Source organism: Scyliorhinus canicula, chromosome 14, assembly GCF_902713615.1.
Source record: "Scyliorhinus canicula chromosome 14, sScyCan1.1, whole genome shotgun sequence".
Lineage (NCBI taxonomy): Eukaryota > Metazoa > Chordata > Chondrichthyes > Carcharhiniformes > Scyliorhinidae > Scyliorhinus > Scyliorhinus canicula.
In genome coordinates this window covers 51547920-51572090 of record NC_052159.1, presented here as the reverse complement: position 1 = coordinate 51572090, position 24171 = coordinate 51547920, and the positions used below count along the sequence as shown (strand labels likewise).

General features: G+C 46.5%; 1 protein-coding gene across 1 annotated transcript in view; it reads right to left on the bottom strand.

Moving 5' to 3' along the window:
• LOC119977391 (mitochondrial intermediate peptidase-like) overlaps positions 1–24171 on the bottom strand; it is a 223117-nt gene that overhangs the window by 130644 nt on the left and 68302 nt on the right. The window contains 1 exon segment of the mRNA XM_038818241.1: positions 16985–17037. Within this exon segment, the coding sequence (XP_038674169.1) occupies positions 16985–17037 (53 nt within the window).

Here is a 24171-nt window from a genome sequence, read left to right as displayed (position 1 = left end):
GGATTTTCTCCGGGTGCTCCGGTTTCCTCCCACAGTCCAAAGATATGCAGGTTAGGTAGATTGGCCATGCCGAATTGCTCCTTAGTGTCCAACAGGTTAGGTGTTCCTGGGTTACAGGGATAGGGTGGAGGCCCGACCCCAGGTATGGCGCTCTTTCAGAGAGTTGGTGCAGACTCAATGGCCCAAATGGCCTCCTGCACTGTAGGGATTCTATTACATCTTGCCAACCATAAAAAGACCCATTTATGTCTACTCTCTGCTACCTGTTAGCCAGCCAGTCTTCTATCCAATATGTTACCCTCATACCATAATCTGTTATTTTCCGTAATAACCTTTGATGTGGCACTTTATCAAATGCGTTCTGGAAATCTAAATACAGTATATCTATCGGTTCCCCTTTATCCGCATCCGGTTACTTCCTCAAATAACTCCAATAAACAGGATTTCCCTTTCACAAAACCATGCTGACTCTGCCTGAAACACCTGAACAGTGAATTGTGACAGTTGTTTTTCAGACTGGAGGATTGTAGACAGATGTGTTTTGCCAAAAGTAAGTGCTTTGGCCATTGCTGGTTTTAAAATATGAACGAACTAGACATTGGAATGCAGAGCAAAATTAAAAAATTTCTCTGATATCAAACCCGGGTCTGCGACAAACAGGGAGGATGACATCAAACAACTGCAACGGGAAGTACACAGGCAAGCAGAATGGACAGACAAGTGACTGGTGAAATTTAATACAGAGAAGAGTAGGATGGTGCATTTTGGCAAAAGGGAAAGGAAGAGGCAACATATACTTAATGACAGTTTTAAAGAGCGTGCAGCGTCAGAGGGGCCTGGGGTGCATGGATCCTCGTGGGTGATGGACATATTGATAAAGTAGTTAACAATATGGGATCTTGGGCTTTATATAAGCATCGAGTACATGAAGCAGAAGTTATGCTGAACCATCACAATACTCCAGTTAAGCCACAACTAGAGAATCACATCTAGTACTAGTCAGTACACTTTAGGAAGGATTTGAAGGTGCTCAAGAAGTTGCAATGATTTATCAGTTAATGTTCCAGGGTAGAGGGAATTTAGCTACAAAGTTAGTTTGTAGAATCTGTCGTTCTGCTTGAAGCATTGGAGGTTGAGGGGAGATTTGATAGCAGTGTACATGGTTATTACTGGTTCAGATAATGTAAATAAAAAAAGTTATTCTCCATTAGCTGATGGCACGAACACTGGGATAGACAGATTTAATTTTTTGGGTTGGAGAAATTGGGAGAAGGAATATTTTTTTTAAAAAACACAGCAACTGGCAAAGACCTGAAACTTGCTGCCTATAAGGGCGGTGGAAGAGATGATCAATGATTTCAAAACTGGATAAACATTTGATGCAAATACACTTGTCAGACTACAGGGATAGAGCAGGTTAATGGGACAGAATGGATATCTCTACATAGAGCCAGCACAGACTTGATGAGACAAATGGTCACCTTCTGTGCTGCATTGTCAGGTTAACATAAATCATTCCATACAGTTCTTAACTCTCCCAGTGAGGACAATAGTCCCAATAATGTTCAGGTGAAGTCCTGTCCCAAAACCAACTCTAACTTATTAGGTTTTTTAATTGATCTCCTAATAGCTAAAACTCCATTTGTTGGAACTCAACTTAATTGCTTCCAGAATGAACCAGAGTTTTTAGCCATTCTCAATCCCTTTCCCAAACTATTTCCATATCCCATTCCCTGGCACGCACCATCGGGTACACTTGTGAGACAGGTCTTTAATACAGACTACAAGGGGGAGTACAAAAAACATTTCTTCATATCGTGATATTCTCACATCAAGGAAAGAATGGAAAATACTTTAAAAACAACCTCTAAACAAATAATGGTGGTATAGTTGTACGGTTCTGTATGGTACTACATCAAATATAATTCTTGAATGATTGGGGGCCAGATTTATACTGCAACATCTATCCAGAAAAACTCAATGGTATCTCAAACTCGATGGATATTTGCATGGAAAACAAATTGTGACTGTGCTTCTTTACTCAAGTGTTTTTTCTTTTCCACATTTATGAATTTGGTTGCAGCATACACTGCCTGTGATTTTTTGTTGTATGTACATTTACAATTCATTGCAATTTATATTCCCACTACTGCATATACCCAAGTAATAGCTGATCTCATGTACAAGTCAACTCCCTATTTTTTGCCGAAGTATATAGTCCCAATGAAAAAAAACTTTTACACAAACATGTATTGTATGTAACTTCGAGTTGGTATTTCAAATTTGAGTCAGTCATAGATACTGGGATAAGTGGCACCTTTCATCTCAGTATCACGACAGGGCTGGACAGAGCAGACAGGGAAAAACCATTCCCACTTGTAAAGAAAAGGTAGTGAAAGAGACGGCACAGATCTAAAGTGATTTGCAAAAGAAGCAAATGTGATGCAAGAAAAAACTTTTTCATGCAAATGAAAATGCGTGTTTTGGGTCCGGAATATACCGCGAGTGTGGTTGAGACAAGTTCAATCGAGGCATTCAAGAGGTCATTACATGATAATTTGAATAGAAACAATGTGCAGGGGTATGGAGGGAAAGGCAGGAAATTGGCACTAAGTTATAAAGCTCATTCAGAGAGCCAGTGCAGACACAATAGCTCCTTCTGAGCTGTAACAAGTCTGTGATTATGAGCATCTTTATCAAGCACAAATATATTTTGCCTTAAAACATCATACATAAAAGTAATCCTTTTGCTATTTTTTTTCTGTAGCCAAGCTTTTCTTCATCCAATGTTCATGTGCACATTTGCAGCTTAATGCTGTTCATGACCAGGAATCCAAATTAGTAAAGGGCATATGAAAGATGACAGATTGACAATACAGGCAGAATCAGGTTGAAATTAAGAGCGCATAAAGGAATGAAAAAGCAAATAAAATGGGAAAGAGAGATAGTACAAGAATAACTGGCAACTAACTTATAGAACCATAGAATTTACAGTGCAGAAGGAGGCCATTTGGCCCATGAGTCTGCACCGGCCCTTGAAAAGAGCACCCTACTTAAGCCCACGCCTCCACCCTATCCCCGTAACCCAGTTCCCCCACCTAACCTTTTTTTGGACACTAAGGAGCGATGAGGCAGCTGACCACTATGCCGCCCTTGAAAGGATTCCATGTGTATTGTGCAGGTTGTTAGAGAAGCAATGGGATGGCACGGTGGCACAATGGCTCACACTGCTGTAGCCACCGAAGCTGGCCACTTCCCGACATAAAATGGAACATTGAGTTGCATGCAGGGAAAATTGGACAATGACAGAGGCAAGCTGGTTGCAGAACCTCTGTGGATTCTGTCTGTGAAGAAACCAGACAGCATAGAAACTTAACAAGTTGCGCATATTAATTGAGCGATTCCCAGTGATTCCCGGGCACAATGGACACAATTAAGAATAACAAAGGCCAAGCTAGACGCTTCGGCGCCAGCAGGAGTCCCGGACAATAAGATACAAACAGCCCGAAGAACCGCCCAGTGATCGAGGAACAGCCCCGTTATTGGGGAAATTCAAATCAATCGACTGGGAAGAGACCCAATCGTTTGCAAGTTTATAGAGGGTCCGCCCAGATGGGCGCGGAACTCAAAACAGTATAAGACAGAGACCCCGACCCCAGCTCTCTCTCTTAGCCGGCCCTCCCAGCAGAACACCTTTGCAGCAGGTATCCAGGAACTTGAACGTGAGGAGGAGAGGCCTGGCCAATTGCTACACCGACAAGTAAATGTCATACAACGCACGCTACGAGAATAGACACTCCTCACCCCTTTAGTCTACACCAACTGGAAGCCTGCAGATCCAGGACAAAGCAAGAGGCCATTGTTCCCTGATCCAGCAGTTCCCTTATTCCAGATAAGTATTGGCCTAGTAGTGGTAGGAACAGTTTAGTCTTAGTATTATGTGCATGAGTAGTAAATAACTGTGTAATAATAAACGTGTCTTGTTTGAACTTACTAACTGGTGTATTGAGTCATTGATCTGAACTTGAACCTCGTGGCAGTATCATAAAGATACCTGGCGACTCTAGAGCTAAGGAATAAAACAGAGCCAATTGAGTGTAAACCACACTCTCCCAGAACGAGCAACATTTCGTGGCGACCCAGGTGGGAATCGACTAGAAGTGGCCCCCCGACTCAGAGAGAACCCAGCAATTTGAATCAGAAATCCAATTGGGAAAAGGAAAAACCACAAGTGTTCAAGTAGTTCACATCAATCCTCATAATTCGGAAGTGTGTTTTTGCATGCGTAACTAACAGGGTTATAAGGTAAAACCAAGAGATTTTTGTTGCGTCAAACTGTCGGGAGTTTATACTTTGGAAAATAGCGAAAGCCGTACCCGCAATTTATAACACCGCCTTAACATCCCTTGTTCTAAATTTAAGAGAGAGCATTGAGAAAGAGATGGCCATGCAGGCAATGGAACGCCTCATACACCCCCAAGTGTTTGTGGTCGCAGCGACCAGCAGAGTAGGTCAGTGTCCCGTTTGGGAACAAGAGATCAGGAAGTACCTCAAAGGGAAAGGATGGCCCCTTTGGAGCGAATTCTGTTTGAATGAGGAAACAGGCCCCGGGAGTATAGGACATACTTGGTGGGAGGACCTGAGTGCAATTCACAAAAGGAATCTAGGTAAAGCACGTAAGCCAATGGCAATTGTGTCCTGTCTGGCACAATTGCGAGGCACAGAGGAGGTCGTCAGGACACTCCGAGCAGAATTAGAGGAAAGGCATCACATGAGTAAAGTGGATGTCAGTGATATAGAGCGAGAGAATCTAGAATTAAGAAAGAAGTTGGCAGATAAGGATAGAGAGGTGGATGATGCCAAGAGGGCACACCAGTCTTGTCTAGCCCATCTGAGCAGCTCCCAAGTACAATATGAAAAAGCCCATCAGGATGTGCAGCGTGCAGTCTTGATAAGACAGGAATCAGAAAAGCAGGTAGAGGCACTGAAGAAGCAGTGCAGCGACCTGAAGGCAGCTTTAAGAGCACTCCATGCTGCCACCACTGAGCAAAGGCAAAGCACAGTGGACCATGCAAATTGTAGGAAGCAGATTGCGGAGCTGCAATCTCTGCTTTCTGTGCAGAATGGCTTCCAAGATACTTTTGGAACGCAACTAGAGGAAGAGAATGCACCAGATTGGCAGGAGTTAAGCGAGACAGCGCAGCGATATGTTCAGGGAACATGTGCGCTAGAAACACAGCAGAAAAGGAAAGCGCCCCAACCCCCCACAGATCAGATAGCACCCACACCCATGAACCCAGTCACCACCCAACGAAAAGCAACCGCAGACGGCGCACCCAAGATCACTTACACCACCCCCCTAACCGTGACTCAACTAAGGGACGAGTGTGAGAAAATCACCCCATTCCTCCCCACTTCAGACCCCCACCAATTCTTTGCAAAAGTTAAACAGCAGGCGACCATGTACGGGCCTTGATGCGCGAGAGCAGGTTAAGCTCACGATTTTGAGTTTAGACTCATCAGTAGTAGCAGCCCTCCCTGACCCGCAGAACGTTGGAGGAGGTACCCTAGAGGAAATGCATACAGCTATTTTGGATGCGATAGGGTATAACAGAGGAGATCCAGTAGAAGGCCTAAACAGATATAGGCAGAAAAAGACCGAGCACCCCACAGCATTTGCAGGAAGGCTGTGGATTCACTTCATTGCAGTTTTCGGTGAATTAGACAGCGCACATTTGACCCAAGATAACATGGTTAAATGGACCCGCACTATTATCTCCCACGCCACAGAGGCAGGACAGAAATCCTGCTCTAATTACGACCCCTCAGAAGAGGCCCATAATGAAAAACGGGTCTTGAAAAGATTGTCCCACGCTTGGGAGCAATCTATTCATGGTAAGACAGCATTTAAGAAGCCCGAGGAGGCGCAAACCGAGGTAGACATTCAAGCAGTAAGAGCGCACCAAAACTCCGCATGGGTAAATGAGGGAAAGAACAGCCCCCCACAGAAGTCACAGGAAAGTTTTAACTGCGAACAGTTAGGGCATTTTGCGAGAGAATGCAATGCACCACAGAAACCACAGAGAAGCCAACAGACAGGCACTCTGAACAGGAATAAAGCAAAGCCCATTCACAGTATAGGGACGCAGTCAGGACAGACCAATGTGGACGGAATGGACTGACGGTGTTCAGGCTCCCCCACTTGGGTCTGTGACACCCTTTGGGACAGGTCCGGACGACCGGTAGTCACAGCGAAAATTCGGGGACAGCCCATAGAGTTACTCAGGGACACAGGAGAGTCCCGCACGACCATTAATTCCTCCACTACACCACAGGCAGACACGTGGCTCACTACAGCCACAATAACACTCAGCGACTTTACAGGACACTCACAGCAGGGACACATTACAGCCCCTGTACCCATCCAGCTAGGGAATATCTCCACCAGACACCCCATTGTTCTAGTTGATCTGCCCCACACAGCAGAACACATACTCGGAATTGATTTGATGAATGCACGCAGCCTGTCGTTCGACCCAGTCAATCGGTGTGTCTGGCGAATGGCAAGGTCTGAAAGAGCCCCCGCAACGCTCACAGTAGGTGAGTATGAAAACAGGATTAGCGCAGTAGGAGATTATTGTTTTGATCCGACCACACTCTCCACAGACAGACAGGTTAGGGCAGTTTTAAACAGCAACCGATCAGCATTTGCCAGTCACAGGCACGACTGCGGCAGAATGACTGGATCTGTTCATGCTACAGGACCTGACCCTAAACCCTAGCGACAATACAGATTTCCCCAGGAAGCAGAGGGAGAAATCGCCAAAGTAGAGAGCTTATTAGAGCAGGGCGTACTTAGATCAGTAGCTTCAACTAATAATGCACAGATTTGGCCAGTGAGGAAGCCCAACGGATCATGGCGTCTGACCATTGATTATCGGGAACTCAATAAAGTCACCCCCGCAGTAGTCCCCACGGTAGCAACAAGTCCCGAGACCATGCTCAAGCAGGGACTCAACTCCAAATATTTCACGGTATTGGACATTAGCAATGGCTTCTGGTCAATCCCATTGGCGAAGGCGTGCCAGTACAAATTCGCATTCACTTTTAAAGGTCAGCAGTACATGTGGACATGCCTCCCACAAGGATTCCACAATTTCCCCTCCATTTTCCACCGACAGCTGGTAAATGGATTATCAAAATTTTCCCGACCCGAATGTCTGGTACAGTATGTGGACGACCTATTACTGCAGACAGACACCAAGGCAGAGCACATCACGCTTCTGTCTGAACTCCTACAGCTACTTCAAACAATCGGATGTAAAGTGAACCCCAGAAAGGCCCAAATATTGGAGAATAAAGTGATGTATTTGGGTACAGTCATCACGCACGACAAACGCGAGATCGAGTTCAAAATAATTGACTCGATCGTCAAATTGCCCCTTCTCCAAAATGTTTCAGCCCTCCGGTCATTTTTAGGACTGGTTGGGTACTGTCGGAACCATATTGACAGTTTTGCGACAAAGGCAGCCCCCCTTTCAGACCTCCTTAAGAAAGGAGCCCCTTGGGAATGGCTTCCGCAGTATACGGATGCTGCGGGCGATTTAAAAAGAGCCCTTAGCGCAGCCCCTGCACTCCAAGTTCCAGACCCGCTTTCGCCCTATGCAATTGAGGTAGCAAGCACAGATCCTCTCGGCCGTGCTCCTTCAGGAGCGGCACGAGCAGCTACGACCAGTGGCTTAAGCCTCCCGACTTTTAGGCCCAGTAGAGTAAGGATTTTCAGCCTGCGAAAGGCACCTACTCGCAGTATTCTGGGCAGTACAGTACTTTTCGTACATTACCGGACTCAACCCCATAACGATTCTGACCGAACACACCCCCACACAGCTTCTATTGGACGGACGACTGAAGGACGGTTCAGTTAGCCAAATTAGAGCAGCTAGGTGGACCCTTCTTTTACAGGGACGGGACATCACAGTGAAACGGACTAAGACACACACCTTTTAAGCAGACAACCTCCAATACCCAGGACAACCCCATGATTGCGAGATAGTAGCCCCCCTCCACAACACAGGACCCTTCATTGCAAAGACGCCCCCAGGAAGATAGGAAGTTCAACTCAAAGCCCCCAGCACACAGACCCCTTGAAGATTTATGTGGATGGTTCATCCACTGTTTTAAATGGTGAGCGCATAACAGGATGCGGCCTCTAAGTAGAGGACGCGCATTAGAAGAGATAGCTTTAAAGTTACCCGGTCACTTAGGCGCGCAGGCAGCAGAGCTCGCGGCCATAGCTTACATAGTGGACCACCCAGATTCGTTCCCCAGCCCAGCGGATATATATTCTGATAGTCTATATGTCTGCAACAGTTTCCATCAGCCCCATTGCTCCGCCATATCCTAGAACAGGCAAAGGATAGGATTTACGGAATAATTAAAGTAAGAAGCCACCATCGATCATCCCCCCCTGGAAATGTGAAAGCCGACGCACTGGCAAAAGCATGTTCCAGGCACGGACATTTTTGGACACCCCCCGCTAGCGCCCCTGAGAGTTCAGTTCAGGTCTCACAGACAAACATTGAGGACCTAGTACAGGCCCAAAAACAGGACAGCAATCGATTTTGAGAGGAAAGTTTTCGGCCCTATATGACAAGTTTAAACACTCTGACCACACACGATGGTGTGGTTCTGAAAGATAAACTGTATGTGGTTCCTGAGAAGGACAGGAATTAAATGATTTGCCTATTCCATGACAGTCATGGACACCAAGGGATAGACCCCACCACAGCCCACCTGAGACAGCTCAGTTGGTGGCCAGATTTGAGAGAAGATGCAACGCATTACATCGAGAATTGTTTAATTTGTGCTCAGAATAAGCCGGAGAGGTATGCTAAGAAGGCTCAGCTTGGTCACACGCGCCCCGTTAATGGCCCCTGGACGAACCTCCAGATCGATTTTATAGGTCCATTGCCCCCATGCAGGAATGGCTATAAATACGTTTTGGTGGTAATTGATACATTCACCAAATGGGTAGAGGCATTCCCATCACGAACTAACACGGCCAAAGCAAACCGCAAGGATCCTGACACACCACATCTTTACTAGATGGGGACTCCCCAGAAGTACTGACTCAGACCAGGGATCTCATTTCACAGGACGGGTCATGAAGAACGTCCTGACCATATTCGGCATTAAACAAAATTTCCACATTGTGTACCACCCCCAGTCCAGCGGTATAGTGGAACATATGAATCGGACTCTAAAATCGACCCTTAGAAAGATGGTCCAGGAAAATAATACGACTTGGGATTCGGTGCTCCCATTCGCACTTATGTTTTTAAGGAATACTGTTTCAGCTTCAAAAGGTTTCACCCCACACACACTCGACCGGACGCCCCATGAAAAGTTCTGAATTCCTTTTAGGACTCAACATGACCAGCCCAGAAGTGACGGCCCTCACACACGAGACAGCAGTCAAACAATTAGTGGAAAATTTAAGGTCAGCTCAGTTAACAGCCGCAGTTAAATTGGGAAAGAAAAAGAAACAGAGCAAGGCTTGTTTCGACCGGACAGTACATTCCACAGAGTTTCAGGTTGGACAGCAAGTGATGCGGTCTGTTTATAATCCCAGCACATTTCTTGCCCCACAGTATTCAGGTGTGTACTCAATTGCGGACAAAGTCAGCCCTTCGGTTTATAAAATAAAGACTGCCTGGTTCCATATCAACCAGTTAAAGGCATATGGAACACAGTCCAACCACACACATCACGTCATGCTTGACGCAGCAGACCTCCACGTCCCGCCCACAAGAGACGCATTTCCACCCTCCCCCTCACAGACCAGCACCTCATCGGACTCGACCTCGACTCCGCCCACTGACTTCAGACCACGCCCACAAGCTGCCACAGCGACTGACTCTGACGACAGCCACAGCACGCCTCTCTACTGCCCCGATACAACAGACCACACACACAGCGACTACGAACCCGACTCCAGTGATCCTTTTGCGATCATATACATAAAGGCCCCAGGCCCAGAACCCCCGCCCCACAATGACGACCCCACTTTCGCTCATTCACATTTGGACACAACTCATTGGCACCGCGACAATTCATCCAGGCTCGTCCAGAACGACGAGATGGACCCCCGTTCACACAATGCAACCATAGCACGCCTGATCCATACAAGGGTATGGGATCCCGGAGAAGAGGATGACTTTAAGTCTGACTCCCGACACGGCAACCACTTTGCGACCCTGTTCGCAGAAGATGATGATTGAGGTGTCCAGATGATGTAAAAAGAGGAACCGCTTGAGAGATAAACGGTGTCTTTTTCTGATGGAACCTGCAGTATGTTTGTTTGTTTGTGTTTTGTTTGTTTTCCAGCAACAGTAGCTCTGCGGCCACACACACAGTTTGTCCGCAGATACCTAAGAGAACTTGCCAGGCTTGCTGGTCAGCTAGGACAGCTGAGAGCTTGCCCGGACCCCATTTCATAACTGCCCTTCTGATTCGACGGAAGTCTTATCAGCAGATATCTCAGATAACTTGCAAGACGCCAAATCAGCTGGAATGTCTGAAGCCCAGCTAAAGGCTTGAATCCACTGGGAGCTCCCCAGCTCCTTTTCGTAACTGCCCTTTTATTTCAGAATAGAAGTTGCAACCCCCATGATGACTACATTCTTGCCTGTTCGTTTCAGGTCGCTCAGGCAGTGGAGAAATGGCATTGAGGACCCGCCCTGTCTGAGGACCCCCCACTGGTCAACTAAGCTCGGGTACAGCACAGCACGCCCTACCCGGGGATTCCACCCAAATCTTACCCGTCGCAGCCCATACGCAACTCATTTCGAAAGTCTTGTTTCTAAAAGTTTGGTTTTGTTTGTTTTATTTTCGGTAGCCCTTTGGTTGCCATTCCACATGCTATTTACATCCAGGAACATATGGGATGGTAAATTGCAAAGCCTGCGAGACGGCTCGCAGTGGCACAGTAGTTAAGTGTATGTCTGGTCCTAAATTTGTTTTGAAAAAAAAAAATTAAGGGAGTCACATGGAGTGACCAATCATAAAGGGACACTTGGCATAAGAGGACAGACATACTAAAATTCAAGATGTTAAACGGATCACTAACAGACACTATGCTTGATCCCATAGCTTGGACATTCCGAGGAGAGACCAAGAACAGGATCAAAGCAAAAGAACAAAGCAGGAGAAGAGAAGAGAAGCTGCAGCACCTGTCTTTCATTGTTGTATTCTGGATTATGGGATCCATGTGGTTGCGCGCAGACGCGAACCCCCTTTCCCCCACTCCACCGGCCGTTAATGTTTCACTTCCCCAGACCACTCAAAGCCCAGTAACAAGCAGCAGTAACCCGACCTGGTGTACCAAATTTATGAATTGGTACTCCTTGTCATATGTAGTAGAATCGCTTTTGGCACTGGCAATTGTCTGCATCATAGTACAGACTTTTAGGATGAGGAAATGGCGAAGGAGAGCATACCGCTCTCGTACCTCAAAGGTACATAGGATGCGATCCCCTATCTTCGGTTTCCATCAGTCCCCCGAACCCCTTGAAACGTAATAAAGGATATTTTTTTTCGTTGTTGTTGCCATGTAAATAAAGGAATGTGTTTTGAATGCTTATGTATCTCTGAGCTCGACTGCCGAGTCAGAGAAGTGTATAATGAATATTGTTATAATCTGTACTGATAGGAAGATATAATGATGGTATGTAAGTTGAGTGTAGTTTATTTAAGGTGAGCTAGAGGTTCCCGTTGTGATTTGATAATGCATGTCCACTTATGACATAGCGCCAAATAGAGATTGTAGGTAAAATTCTCTGCATAGTTGAGGAAAGTGCAGAGGCCATGGAACTCGCTGAGGTCAGGGAACGAAGACACCGTAGTTGTGTGATCCTTCACGCTATCGCGTTAGGATCACAAGGAGAGAGTGCAGCCACCAAAGCTGGCCACTTCCCGACATAAAATGGAACACTGAGTTGCATGCAGGGAAAATCGGACAATGACAGAGAGGCAAGCAGGTTGCAGAACCTCTCTGTGGATTCTGTCTGTGAAGAAACCAGACAGCATAGAAACTAACAAGCTGCACATATTAATTGAGCGATTCCCGGGCACAATGAACACAATTAAGAATAACAAAGGCCAGGTTAGACTCTTCGGCGCCAGCAGGAGTCCCGGACAATAAGATACAAACAGCCCCAAGAACCGCCCAGTGATCGATGAACAGCCCCGTTATTGGGGAAATTCAAATCAATCAATTGGGAAGAGACCGAATCGATTGCAAGTTTATAGAGGGTCCGCCCAGATGGGCGCGAAACCCAAAACAGTATAAGACAGAGACCCCGACCCCAGCTCTCTCTCTTAGCCGGCCCTCCCAGCAGAACACCTTTGCAGCAGCTCTCCAGGAACTTGAACACGAGGAGGAGAGGCCTGGCCAATTGCTACACCGACAAGTAAGTGTCATACAACGCCCGCTACGAGAATAGACACTCCTCACCCCTTTAGTCCACACCAACTGGAAGCCTGCGGATCCAGGACAAAGCAAGAGGCCATTGTTCCCTGATCCAGCAGTTCCCTTATTCCAGATAAGTATTGGCCTAGTAGTGGTAGGAACAGTTTAGTCTTAGTCTTAGGGCAGCAGGGTAGCATGGTGGTTAGCATAAATGCTTCACAGCTCCAGGGTCCCAGGTTCGATTCCCGGCTGGGTCACTGTCTGTGTGGAGTCTGCACGTCCTCCCCCTGTGTGCGTGGGTTTCCTCCGGGTGCTCCGGTTTCCTCCCACAGTCCAAAGATGTGCGGGTTAGGTGGATTGGCCATGCTAAATTGCCCGTAGTGTCCTAATAAAAAGTAAGGTTAAGGGGGGGGTTGTTGGGTTACGGGTATAGGGTGGATACGTAGGTTTGAGTAGGGTGATCATGGCTCGGCACAACATTGAGGGCCGAAGGGCCTGTTCTGTGCTGTACTGTTCTATGTTCTATTATGTGCATGAGTAGTAAATAACTGTGTAATAATAAACGTGTCTTGTTTGAACTTACTAACTGGTGTATTGAGTCATTGATCTGAACTTGAACTTGAACCTCGTGGCGGTATCATAAAGATACCTGGCGACTCTAGAGCTAAGGAATAAAACAGAGCCAATTGAGTGTAAAGCACACTCACCCAGAAAGAGCATCACTGCTGCCTCACAGCTCCAGGGCCCCAGGTTTAATTCCGGCCTTGGGTGACTGTGGATTTTTCACTTTCTCCCCGTATCTGCATGGGTTTCCTCAGTATGCTCCGGTTTCCTCCCACGGTCCAAAGATGTGCAGGTTAGGTGGGTTGGCCATGCAAAATTTCCCCTTAATGTCAAAAAGGTTAGGTTGGGTTATTAGGTTTATGGGTATAGGGTTTAGGCAGGGTACTCTTTCCAAGGGCCGTTACAGACCTGATGGGACGAATGGCCTCCTTCTGATCTGCAAATTCTATGATTCAATGGGGCCAAATAGAAACCAAAATGGAGATTTACTAATTGAGGCAGAAGTCATGGCTGAGGTACTAAATGGGTATTTTGCATGATGTTTCATCAAGGTCCAAATTGCCAAAAGTATACCAAACTAGGAAGTTCTCAAATGACACAAATTATACTACACTCAAGAGTTTAGAAGACTGAGAAGTAATCTCACTGAATCCGAGGGGATCTGACTGGGTGGATACCAAGAGGTTGTTCCCTCTAGCTAGAGTGTCTAGAAAGAGGGGCATAGACTCAGGGTAGGTTGCCAAAGAAGGTTGTGAATTCTTGGACTTCCCTTCCCCAGAAGATGGTGGGTGCTAAAGTCACTGAGTACACTCAAGTTTGAGATCAATAGATATTTGAAATGGATAGAGGGATCGAGATATATGGAGATCATCAGGAAAATGGAATGGAGGACAAAGTTCAGCCATGATCTTATGCAATGGAGAAGAGTAAACTTGAGAGGCCTTATATCCTTCTCCTGCTGCAATGTTCTTGTACAGGATGACAAAAATAATGAGGGAAAAGAAAGGCTATTGGCAATTAAAGTGCATAGTCACCTAGCCCAAATAGAATGCAATTAGTCTGCTGAGCCAACTGCGGAGGTACGAGCCACAATCTTCCCAATCCCCCTTGGATGCAGGAGTGATGCCATGGAATTAAGTGTATTTGTAAATACAATACACTAGCTCAAAAAAGGCAAAAATTATAAACCTGGCAATTACAGGCTAGTTGTTTTAACATCAGTGGTAATTCAGTGGTAATCAGTGAGTATTCCATACTCCTGGGACAAGTATGGAATAACCATGGAGAGTCACCACGGATTTAAATTATATTTGACTAATTTGAGTTATCAAAGTATTTTTCCAATTATGGGACAATTTAGCATGGTCAATCCACCTACCCTGCACATCTTTGGGTTGTGGGGGTGAGACCCACGCAGACACAGGGAGTATGTGCAAACTCCACACGGACACTGACCCGGGGCCAGTATTGAACCCAGACCCTCCACGCCATGAGGCAGCAGTGCTAACCACTGTGCTCCCATGCCACTGACTAATGAGAATTTTTGAAGAGACAACAGAAAGGGTGGATGAAGATAGTGCAGTTGCTTGTGTGTATATGCGCTTTCAAAAAGTGTTTTATAAAGTACATGAAAGGCTCAATAACAAAATTGAAGCCATGGGATAAAAGGTGTAGAAACAGCATTGGTACAAAATTAGCTGAGGGATAGAAAACAGTTGTGGTGAATGGTTATTTTTCAATTGAAGATAGGCATGGTGCAGAACTAGGACCCTACTTTGAAGATACATCAAATGACTTGGACTTAGGGTACAGGACACAATTTCAAATCTGGAAGGTAACAGCAAGGAAGATATTGGTAGACTTGAAAGTTGGTGGAATGGACAGATAAATGCAGATGAAATTTTACACAGAAAATGTTTAGATGATACATTTTGGCAAGGAGAATTAGAAAAGACAAGGAGAATTAGGAAAGACAATACAAGTTAAATGGTACAATTTTGAAAAGGCTGCAAAAATGGGCACCTGTGCAATTAACAGGACAATTTAACAGAAGAGGATATAAAGCATATGGGATCCTGGGTTTATAAACAGAGGCAGAGTGCAAAGAATGGAAAGTTATGCTGGATCTATATAACACACTAGTCCAGCTCCAATTATAGTGTCCAATTTTGGGCACCACACTTTAAGAAGGATGCAAAGAATGTACAGAAAGAGATTAACAAGAATGTTTCCATGGACAATGGTTTACAGTTGCATGGAAAGAGTGGGAAAGCAGAAGATATTCTCAGTTAAAACCATGAACAGATTTGACAAGGAGTGTTTAAAATCATGAAAGGTTAAGATAGAGAGGTGACATGGTGGCACAGTGATTAGCATTGCTGCCTCACACCACCAGGGACCCAATTCCGGTCTTGGGTTACTGTGTGGAGTTTGCATGTTCTCCCAGTGTCTGCATGGGGTACTCAGGTTTCCTCCCACAGTCCAAAGATGTGAAGGATTAGGTTGATTGGCCATGCTAAATTAGTGTCCAAAGTTGTTCAGTTTAGGTGGGGGAGTGGACCTAAGTAGGGATGCTCTTTTGCAGCAGGCACGATGGGCCAAATAGCCTCTTTCTGCACTGTAGAGATTCTATGAATTAATAAAGAAAAGCTCTTTCCAATGATTGCAAGGTCAATAACCAGAGGGCATTGAGATTGGCAAGAAACTAGAGTCAACAGGAGGAAAAATGCTTTGCAATAGTGACTAAGATTTGGAATATGTTGCCTGGACACAAATTTAATAGTGGCTTTAAAAACTAAAATAGATAAATACTCAATAAAGAAAAAAATTACAAGCACATGGGGAAAGAACTTGGAAAAGGACTAATTGGATTTGTTTCTAATGGAGTGGGCGCAGGATCAATGGATCCTTCTGTGTTCTACTATTGTGCATTGAATGAATTTTTTCATCTAGTGCTAGTGTCTAGTTTTCCCTCGTTCTCACAATGCTTAAAAGCCTCAGCCTGGAAATGTTTGATGGATGCCCAAAACGGACTTTAAAATTCTGTCCATCCTGAACACGGTTTATCAACACCAACTTAGTACACCAGCTGTATCTGAGGTGACATGCGCCATCCCACCATCCTGCAAAGAGTGGCTAACCTGGGAAAGTAACTCTCCAGCATGGATTCCTACCTGAAACCCAGCCAAACTCTGCTCAAGGATGTCACTGCAAATAACTGCTGCCAGCGAGAACTCTTGACATTTGAGAAAATACCAGTGAAAATAAGTCTTCAGGCCCACCAAGCTTAAAAGAAATCCAGCCCATTTGGCTTTCAGATATTTCTGGTTGTCCAAGATGCATTCTGTGGGGATTGGCAGCAAGAGATCCAGCTTAAAAGCACATTTTTATTTAAAATTACAATGAAAGGAATAAACTACCAAAAGCTATGAAAGGAGTGTCTGGAATTTTCTCACATTTTCCCTGCAGTTTCTTTTCCAATTAAGGTGCAATTTAGTGTGGCCAATCCACCTACCCTGCATATCTTTGGGTTGTGGGGTTGAGACCTACGCAGACAGGGGGAGAATGTGCAAACTCCACCCGGATAGTGACCCCAGGCCGGGATCAAACGCAGGTCCTCAGCGCCATGAGGCTGCAGTACAAACAGTGCACCCAATTGCAGCCATTTCTATTGCTCCCAAACAACAATGAAAAGCATCAATTGATCATATACCTGACACTGAATTATCTCCATGTCTGCATTATCTCAGTAGAACCAACAAGCACTGAATAAATAAATATTTTCTAATTGAGAATCAGGTTCACCACTAGGATCTTGTAAGGTTTCAAAATGGCTTTACAATTCAGCACATTGTTGATCCCAAATCCAAAATAATTAAATGAAAACAGCAATGAAACTTCTAGAAATTGTATCTGCTGATAAAAAAAAGGTGATGCAATTTCATAACTTACCTCTCTGCACGGAGGACACCACTATAATAGGGATGATCCCAGGGCATCAACTCCTGCAATGTTAAAAAGCGGTCATTAATGCTATGATGCACTATGTAGTTTATTGTATAATATTAAATTAAGATTAAAATATGCATGATGACAATTATACTTTATCACAGAAAAACAAAACTAAAAGCATTCACTCTTTCTTAATCATTTCTCTTACCAAATATCAAGGCTTCCATATTATTCATTAGAATCACAACTCTGTTCTTTTATGAACCATAGAATTTCACAGCGCAGGATTTCCCATCGAGTTTGCACCGACGCTATGAAAAAGCCCAATCTAGGCCCAGTCCCTCCACCATAACCACTTAACCTTCACATCCTTGGACACTATGGGGCATTTAGCATGGTCTATCACCCTAACCTTCACATCTTGAGAGGAAACCCAGGCAGACATGGGGAGAAAGTGGAAACTCCACAAGGCCAGAATTGAACTTGGGTCTCTAGTTTTCCCTCGTTCCCATAATGCTGATAAGCCTCAGCTTGGAAATGTTTGATGGATGCCCAAAACTGACTTTAAAATTCCGTCCATCCTGAACACGGTTTATCAACACCAACTTAGTACACCAACTGTATCCTTTGTTTTCTTGCTTCGAGTTTCAGAAAATGCTGCATCTGTCATTAGCTGCCAAGGTTTGTCAAGCACATTTAAACCATTCCTTAAAAGCAGAGATCCTTCAGTATGATTTGGACAAGTTGAGTGAGTGGGCAAATGAATGGCAGATGCAATATAATTTGGATAAATGGGAGGTTATCTACTAGCAAAAACAAGGCGGCAGACTATTATCTGAACGGCAATAAATTAGGAGAGGGAACGTGCAGCAAGACCTGGGTGTCCTCATACACTAGTCACTGAAAGTAAGCATGCAGGTGCAGCAGGAGGTAAAGAAGGCAAATGGTATGCTAGCCTTCTTTGCGAGAGGATTTGAGTACAGGAGCAGAATTGTCTTGCTGAGTCTTGGTGAAGCCACACCTGGAATATTGTGTGCAGTTTTAGTCTCCTTAGCTGAGGAAGGATGTTGTAACAGAAGGAATGCAGCATAGGTTTACCAGACTGATTCCTGGGATGGCAGTACTGCCGTGAAAGGAGAGATTGAATCTGTTAGTATTGTATTCACTGGAGTTCAGAAAAATGAGGGGGGGGGATCTCCTAGAACCTACAAAATTTCAACAGGACTGGACAGGTTTGATGCAGGAAGGATGTTCCCGATGGTGGGTGTGTCCAGAACCATGGGTTACAGTCTGAGATTACAGGGTAGACCATTTAGGACAGAGATGAAGAGAAATTTCTTCACCCAGAGAGTGCTAAGCCTGTGGAATTCGTTACCACAGGAACTAGTTGAATCCAAATATTGCATGGTCTTCAAGAAGCAGTTAGATATAGCACTTTGGGCGAAGGGGATCAAAGGATATGGGGGAAATTGGGATTAGGCTATTAAATTGGATGATCAATCATGATCATAATGAATGGCGGAACAGGCTTGAAAGGCCGAATGGTTTTCTCCTGCTCCTATTAATTCTATGTTTCTATTAAACAAAGGGTGGGTTTGCTTGACAGACACCACCCTACTAAAAGTGATCTTCATATCTGTGAATGCAGCCAACAGGAATAACATACCAGGTTAGGATGATTCAGTCACATCAACTGCAATAGTTACAGTAGTTTATCTGCTTTGGAGTGCGCCTTTCGACTACAGTGGAGTGTAAAAGCTGGAGTTCGGTGACTGCGGGAGTTCAATAGGAGAGAGTGACGTGCTCTTTTCTTTTCTACCTTTCCTCAGAAAGAGTGACAGCCTTGATAAGTAGGGGTTGGTGAGTAATTCTACTGTCCTGAATATACCCTTAACTAGAGGAAGTAAAAGTACAGAGTAATTTTAAGCACAAGTCATGGCAGGGCAGGTCAGCCATGTGGACTGCTCATCTTCTGCGATGTGGGAAGTGAGGGGCACTTCAGTATCCGGAGTGACCACATGTTGCAGCTACTTAAAATCCATGTTTCCGTAGAATCCTCAGAACCATCGAATCCCTACAGTGCAGAAGGAGGCCATTCAGCCCATCGTGTCTGCACCATACACAGGTCCACTCTCCTGCCACATCCCCATAACCCCACCTAACCTGCCTAACTGTGGGAGGAAGCCTGAGCAACCAGAGGAAGCCCACACAGACACGGGGAGAATGTGCAAAATCCATGCAGTCACCCAAGATCAGAATTGAATCGGGGCCCCTGGCGCTGTTTTAGAGCTGGAGCTATGACTGGAGTCACTGTGGAGCATCTGCAAGGATGATATCTTCGTGGATAGCATGTAGAGTGAGGTGGTCACACCACGGGTAAAGAGTCACATGCAGAAATGGAACTGGTGGGAGCGGGAGCAATAGTGATAGTGATAGGGGCTGCAGATGTGACAAAGGGATAGCATGTTACTTCCCTGGCACCAGAGTCAAGGATATCACTGAGTGGCTGCTGAGCATTCTGAAGGAGGAGGATAAACAGCCAGAGGTTTGGACCATATTGGTACCAACAACATAGGTAAAAGGAGTGATGAGGTTCTGAAAGTAGTATTTAGGAAATCATGTTTTTTGAGGATGTAACTAGAAGAGATGAGGGTGAACCAGTGGATGCGGTGAATTTGAATTTTCAGAAAGCTTTTGACAAAGTTCCATATAGTTAGTGCATAAAATAAAAGCACATGGGATTGGGGGCAATATATTGGCATGGATTGAGAACTGGTTAGCATTTAGGAATCAGAGTAGGAATAACTGGGTCTTTTTCGAAGTGGCAAGCAGTGATCAGTGCTTGGACCCCAGCTGTTCACAGAAGGCATCAATGATTTGGATGTGGGAACCAAAAGTAACATTTCCAAGTTTGCCGATGACACTAAGCTTGGTGGGAATAAGAGTGGTGAGGAGGATGTTAAGAGGCTTCAAGGTGAAATTGAAAATTCAAAATTGCTTATTGTCACGAGTAGGCTTCAATGAAGTTACTGTGAAAAGCCCCTAGTCGCCACATTCCGGCGCCTGTCCGGGGAGGCTGGTATGGGAATTGGGCACTGGTAGGTGATTGAGACTATTTGATTGAGCAGGCAGATAGAAGGCAGATGCAGTTTAATGTGGACAAATGTGAGGCTATCCACTTCAGAAAGAAAAACAGAATGGCAGAATATTATTTAAATGGTGTTAAGATTAGAAAATGTTGCCATGCAAAGGGGCCTGGGAGTCCTCATACACGAGTTGCTGAAAGCAAGAATGCAGGTACAGCAAGCAATTGGGAAGGCAAATGGTATGTTGGCCTTTATTGCGAGCGAACTGGAGTACAGGAGCAAGGATGTCTAACTGCAACTGCATGGGACTTTGGTCAGACCACACCTGGAGTAAGTGCGTGCAATTTTGGTCTCCTTATCTAACAAAGGATTTATTTACCATAGAGAGAATGCAGCAAAAGTTCACCAGACTAATTCCTGGGATGGCAGGATTGCAGTATGAGGAGAGGTTGGTCGACTGGGCGTGTATTTGGTGAAATTTAGAAGAACGAGTAGAGGTCTAATTGAAATGTATAAAATTCTGAGAGCTGGACAGACAGAATGTGGGGATATAGTTTCCTCTGGCTCAGGCAGGCTCGTTGGTCTAGGACAAAGGCTCACAATCTCAGGGTATGGGATAGGTCACTTAGGACTGAGGTTAGGAAAGACTTCATCAGAGGGTAGTGAACCTTATAACAATCTTTACTGTCACAAGTAGGCTTACATTAACACTGCAATGAAGTTACTGTGCCCCTATTCGCCACATTCCAGCGCCTGTTCGGGTACATGGAAGGAGAATTCAGAATGTCCAAATTACCTTTCAGGACTTTTGGGAAAAAACTGGAGCACCTGGAGGAAACCCACACAGACGCAGGGAGAACGAGCAGACTCCACACAGACAGTGAAACAAGTCGGGAATCGAACCTGGGACCCTGCCCCTGTGAAGCAACAGTGGTAACCACTGTACTACCGTGCAAGTCTATAGTGCACACACAGTGATGTTTGTACTGTTTTTGTTATTCATTTCCACCCATGTGGCCTCATTCAATAAACATTCTCTCATATCGAACGTGACTTAATGGTGCTCGAGTGAGTGTTAGATCGTGGGATCGGCCAAAATCTAGAGTCACAGGGTGGAAGAAACCACTTGTTGTCAGTCTCTCACTGAATGGCCAGTTGGCTCTTGGTGGATAAAGGGTACCCGCTGAGGACCTGGCTAATGACACCAGTACGGAAGCTGGTGACCAATGCGGAGACTCGATACAACGAGGCCCATGCGGCCACATGGGCCGTCCACGAGCGGTGCATTAAACTCCTCAAAATACTGTTCTGACGGCTCTGGTGGTGCACTCAGTACACCTCCCAGAGGGTAGTCGCTTTGTGCTGGTCTGCTGTGCCATCTACAACCTGGCACAGCACCAGGGCAACATGGAGGTGGAGGAGGAGGAGGAGGAACATGCAGAGGTGGAGGTGGACGGGGAGGAACATGCGGAGGTGGAGGAACAGGTGGAGCTGGGGGAACATATGGAGGAACATGTGGCCACCTCGGAGGACAATGACAATGTGGCCACATGTTCCCCCTTCTCCTCATTCTGTTCTCCCCTCACCACACCCCGCTACCTCCCCCTGCACCACCACCCCGTCTCCCTCCCTCCACTGCCTCCCCTCCCCCCCCACCACCACAAACCCCCTACTACCCCTTTCCCCCCCCCCCCCCCCCCCAACCATCACAAGCCTCTCCCTTATCGCCTACCCCTCTCTCACCCATGTGACTGGAACCCAAAGTGCACAAATAAATATAAGACGACGGTGAATACATTTTCAACAGAAAAATGGCATTCGCAACTTCCTCCTCAATTTGCAGCCAATAAACATTATTTTAATAGTCAAAATTATCAATTGAAGTCATTCCACAAATAGCATGAAATTCTGAATTGAGGTACCTCCAACTGTCCAATGAGAACACCATATCATCTGTTTTAAGCTTCAAAGTTGGAATGGGATTGAAAACTAATTGAAGGACTTCTGGTGGCGGCGATGACGTAGGAAGCCGCACATTTGGGAGCCCCCGTTTTAAAACGGACTTTTCGGCTCTTTTTAGAGCCCAAAACGGAAATTTTTCGACGTCTCCCGGTGGGAGAAGGTGTGCTGATCGACTTTCCCCGCAGTCCATGACTCGAACTCGGAGTGGAAAGGGGGAAAAAACGGCAGCAGCTCCCCAGAAAAAACGAGGGAAGAAATCCAAGATGGAGGCCGGCGGAGCTCCAGAGGAGTGAAGCAGTGGGCCCTGGAGCAACAAGCTGCTCTCCTGCACTGTTTTGCAGACTTCAAGGCTGAGGTACTGAACTCTCTGCAGGAAACGAACAGAAGGCTCTCGGAGATTCAGACGACCCAGGGTGCTGCCATCAAGGAGTTGCAGACGCAGGCCACTGAACGAGAGGAGGAGGCCGGGATCCTCGTGAGTAAGGTGGAGGGGCACGAGGCACTCCACAAGAAGTGGCAGGAACGCTTCGAGGAGCTTGATCACCGCATGAGGTGGAAAAATCTGCGGATCTTGGGCCTTGCAGAGGGGCTGGAGGGGTCGGACCTGACAACCTACGTGGCTACGATGCTGAACTCGCTAGTGGGGGCCGGGTCTTTCCATCTGCCCTTGGAGCTGGAGGGAGCACACAGAGTACTGGCCAGGAGGCCTAAGGAGAATGAACCCCCGCGTGCCCTGCTGGTGAGGTTCCACCAGTTCAGTGATCGGGAGTGTGTGCTGCGCTGGGCCAAGAAGGTGAAGAGCAGCAATTGGGAGAATGGGGTAGTACGGATGTACCAGGATTGGAGTGCGGAGGTGGCTAAGCGGCGGTCCGGATTTAATCGGACGAAAGAGGTGCTTTACAGGAAAAAGATAAAGTTCGGAATGTTGCAGCCCGCGCGCCTGTGGGTAACTTATACGGACCGGCATTATTATTTCGATTCCCCGGAGGAGGCGTGGGCCTTCGTGCGGACGGAGAAACTGGACTTGAACTAGGGGTTGGGGGTTGCGGGGTCGGTTGCAATACTTTATTGCTGGATTCTGCTGTTGCTGTGTTCTCTTTTTTTTGTACTTTTGCAATTTTGATATGGTTATTTATGGGGGTGTTGTTGTGTTATGTTTTTTTGCTGTGGGGCATTGTTTGAGTTTTGTATCTTGCGGGGAGGGTTGGGAGGATTTGTTGTATTCTATGTCGGGTTGGGGGTATGGAGTGGGGCTGGTATGTGGGAGCTGCGTCAGAAGGGTGTGTTGGGGCAGTGCGGAAGCCGGGCTTTCCTCTGGTTTCCCGCGCTGCGGGGCTGGGGGGTGGAGACAATGACGGGGGGAGGCGGGGCCTTAACTGGTTCTTCCCCGCGCTGGAGCGGTGCCTGGAGAAGGGCTAGATTGGGGGATGATCCCACTTTGGGAGAGGTTGGGTTATTGGCGGGAGTTTCCGGGGTCAGCAAAAGTTAGCTGACCCACGGAAGTACAAAGGAGGACGGTTCGCGGCTAGGAGGGTTCCGAGCCTGGTGGGGAGGGAGGAATACCGGGTTGCTGCTGGTAGGGTCAGGAAGGAGTTGGTGGGGGCTGGGGGGACAGAGGTGAGGTGTTGTCGCTGTGGGGACTGGTTCGGGCAGGGGGTGCTGGCCTGGGGCGAGCAGTCGACAGGCTATGGCTAGTCAACGGGGGAGGGGGGTGGGATGCCCTCTGATTCGGTTGGTCACTTGGAATGCGAGAGGATTGAATGGGCCGGTGAAGCGGTTGAGGGTACTTGCTCATCTGAAGGGGCTAAAGGCAGATGTGGCAATGCTTCAGGAGACCCACCTGAAGGTGGCGGACCAGGTCCGTCTGAGGAAGGGATGGGTGGGGCAGGTTTTCCACTCTGGGTTGGATGTGAAGAACCGGGGAGTGGCGATTCTGGTGGGGAAAAATGTGTCGTTTGAGGCATCGCAGGTGGTGGCGGATAAGGGGGGTAAGAATGTAATGGTTAGGGGCAGGCTACAAGGAGAGAAGGTGGTGCTTGCTAGTGTGTATGCCCCAAATTGGTACGATGCGGGCTTATGAGGCATATGTTGGGACGGGTCCCAGATCTGAAGGCGGGAGGTCTGATCATGGGGGTGGGG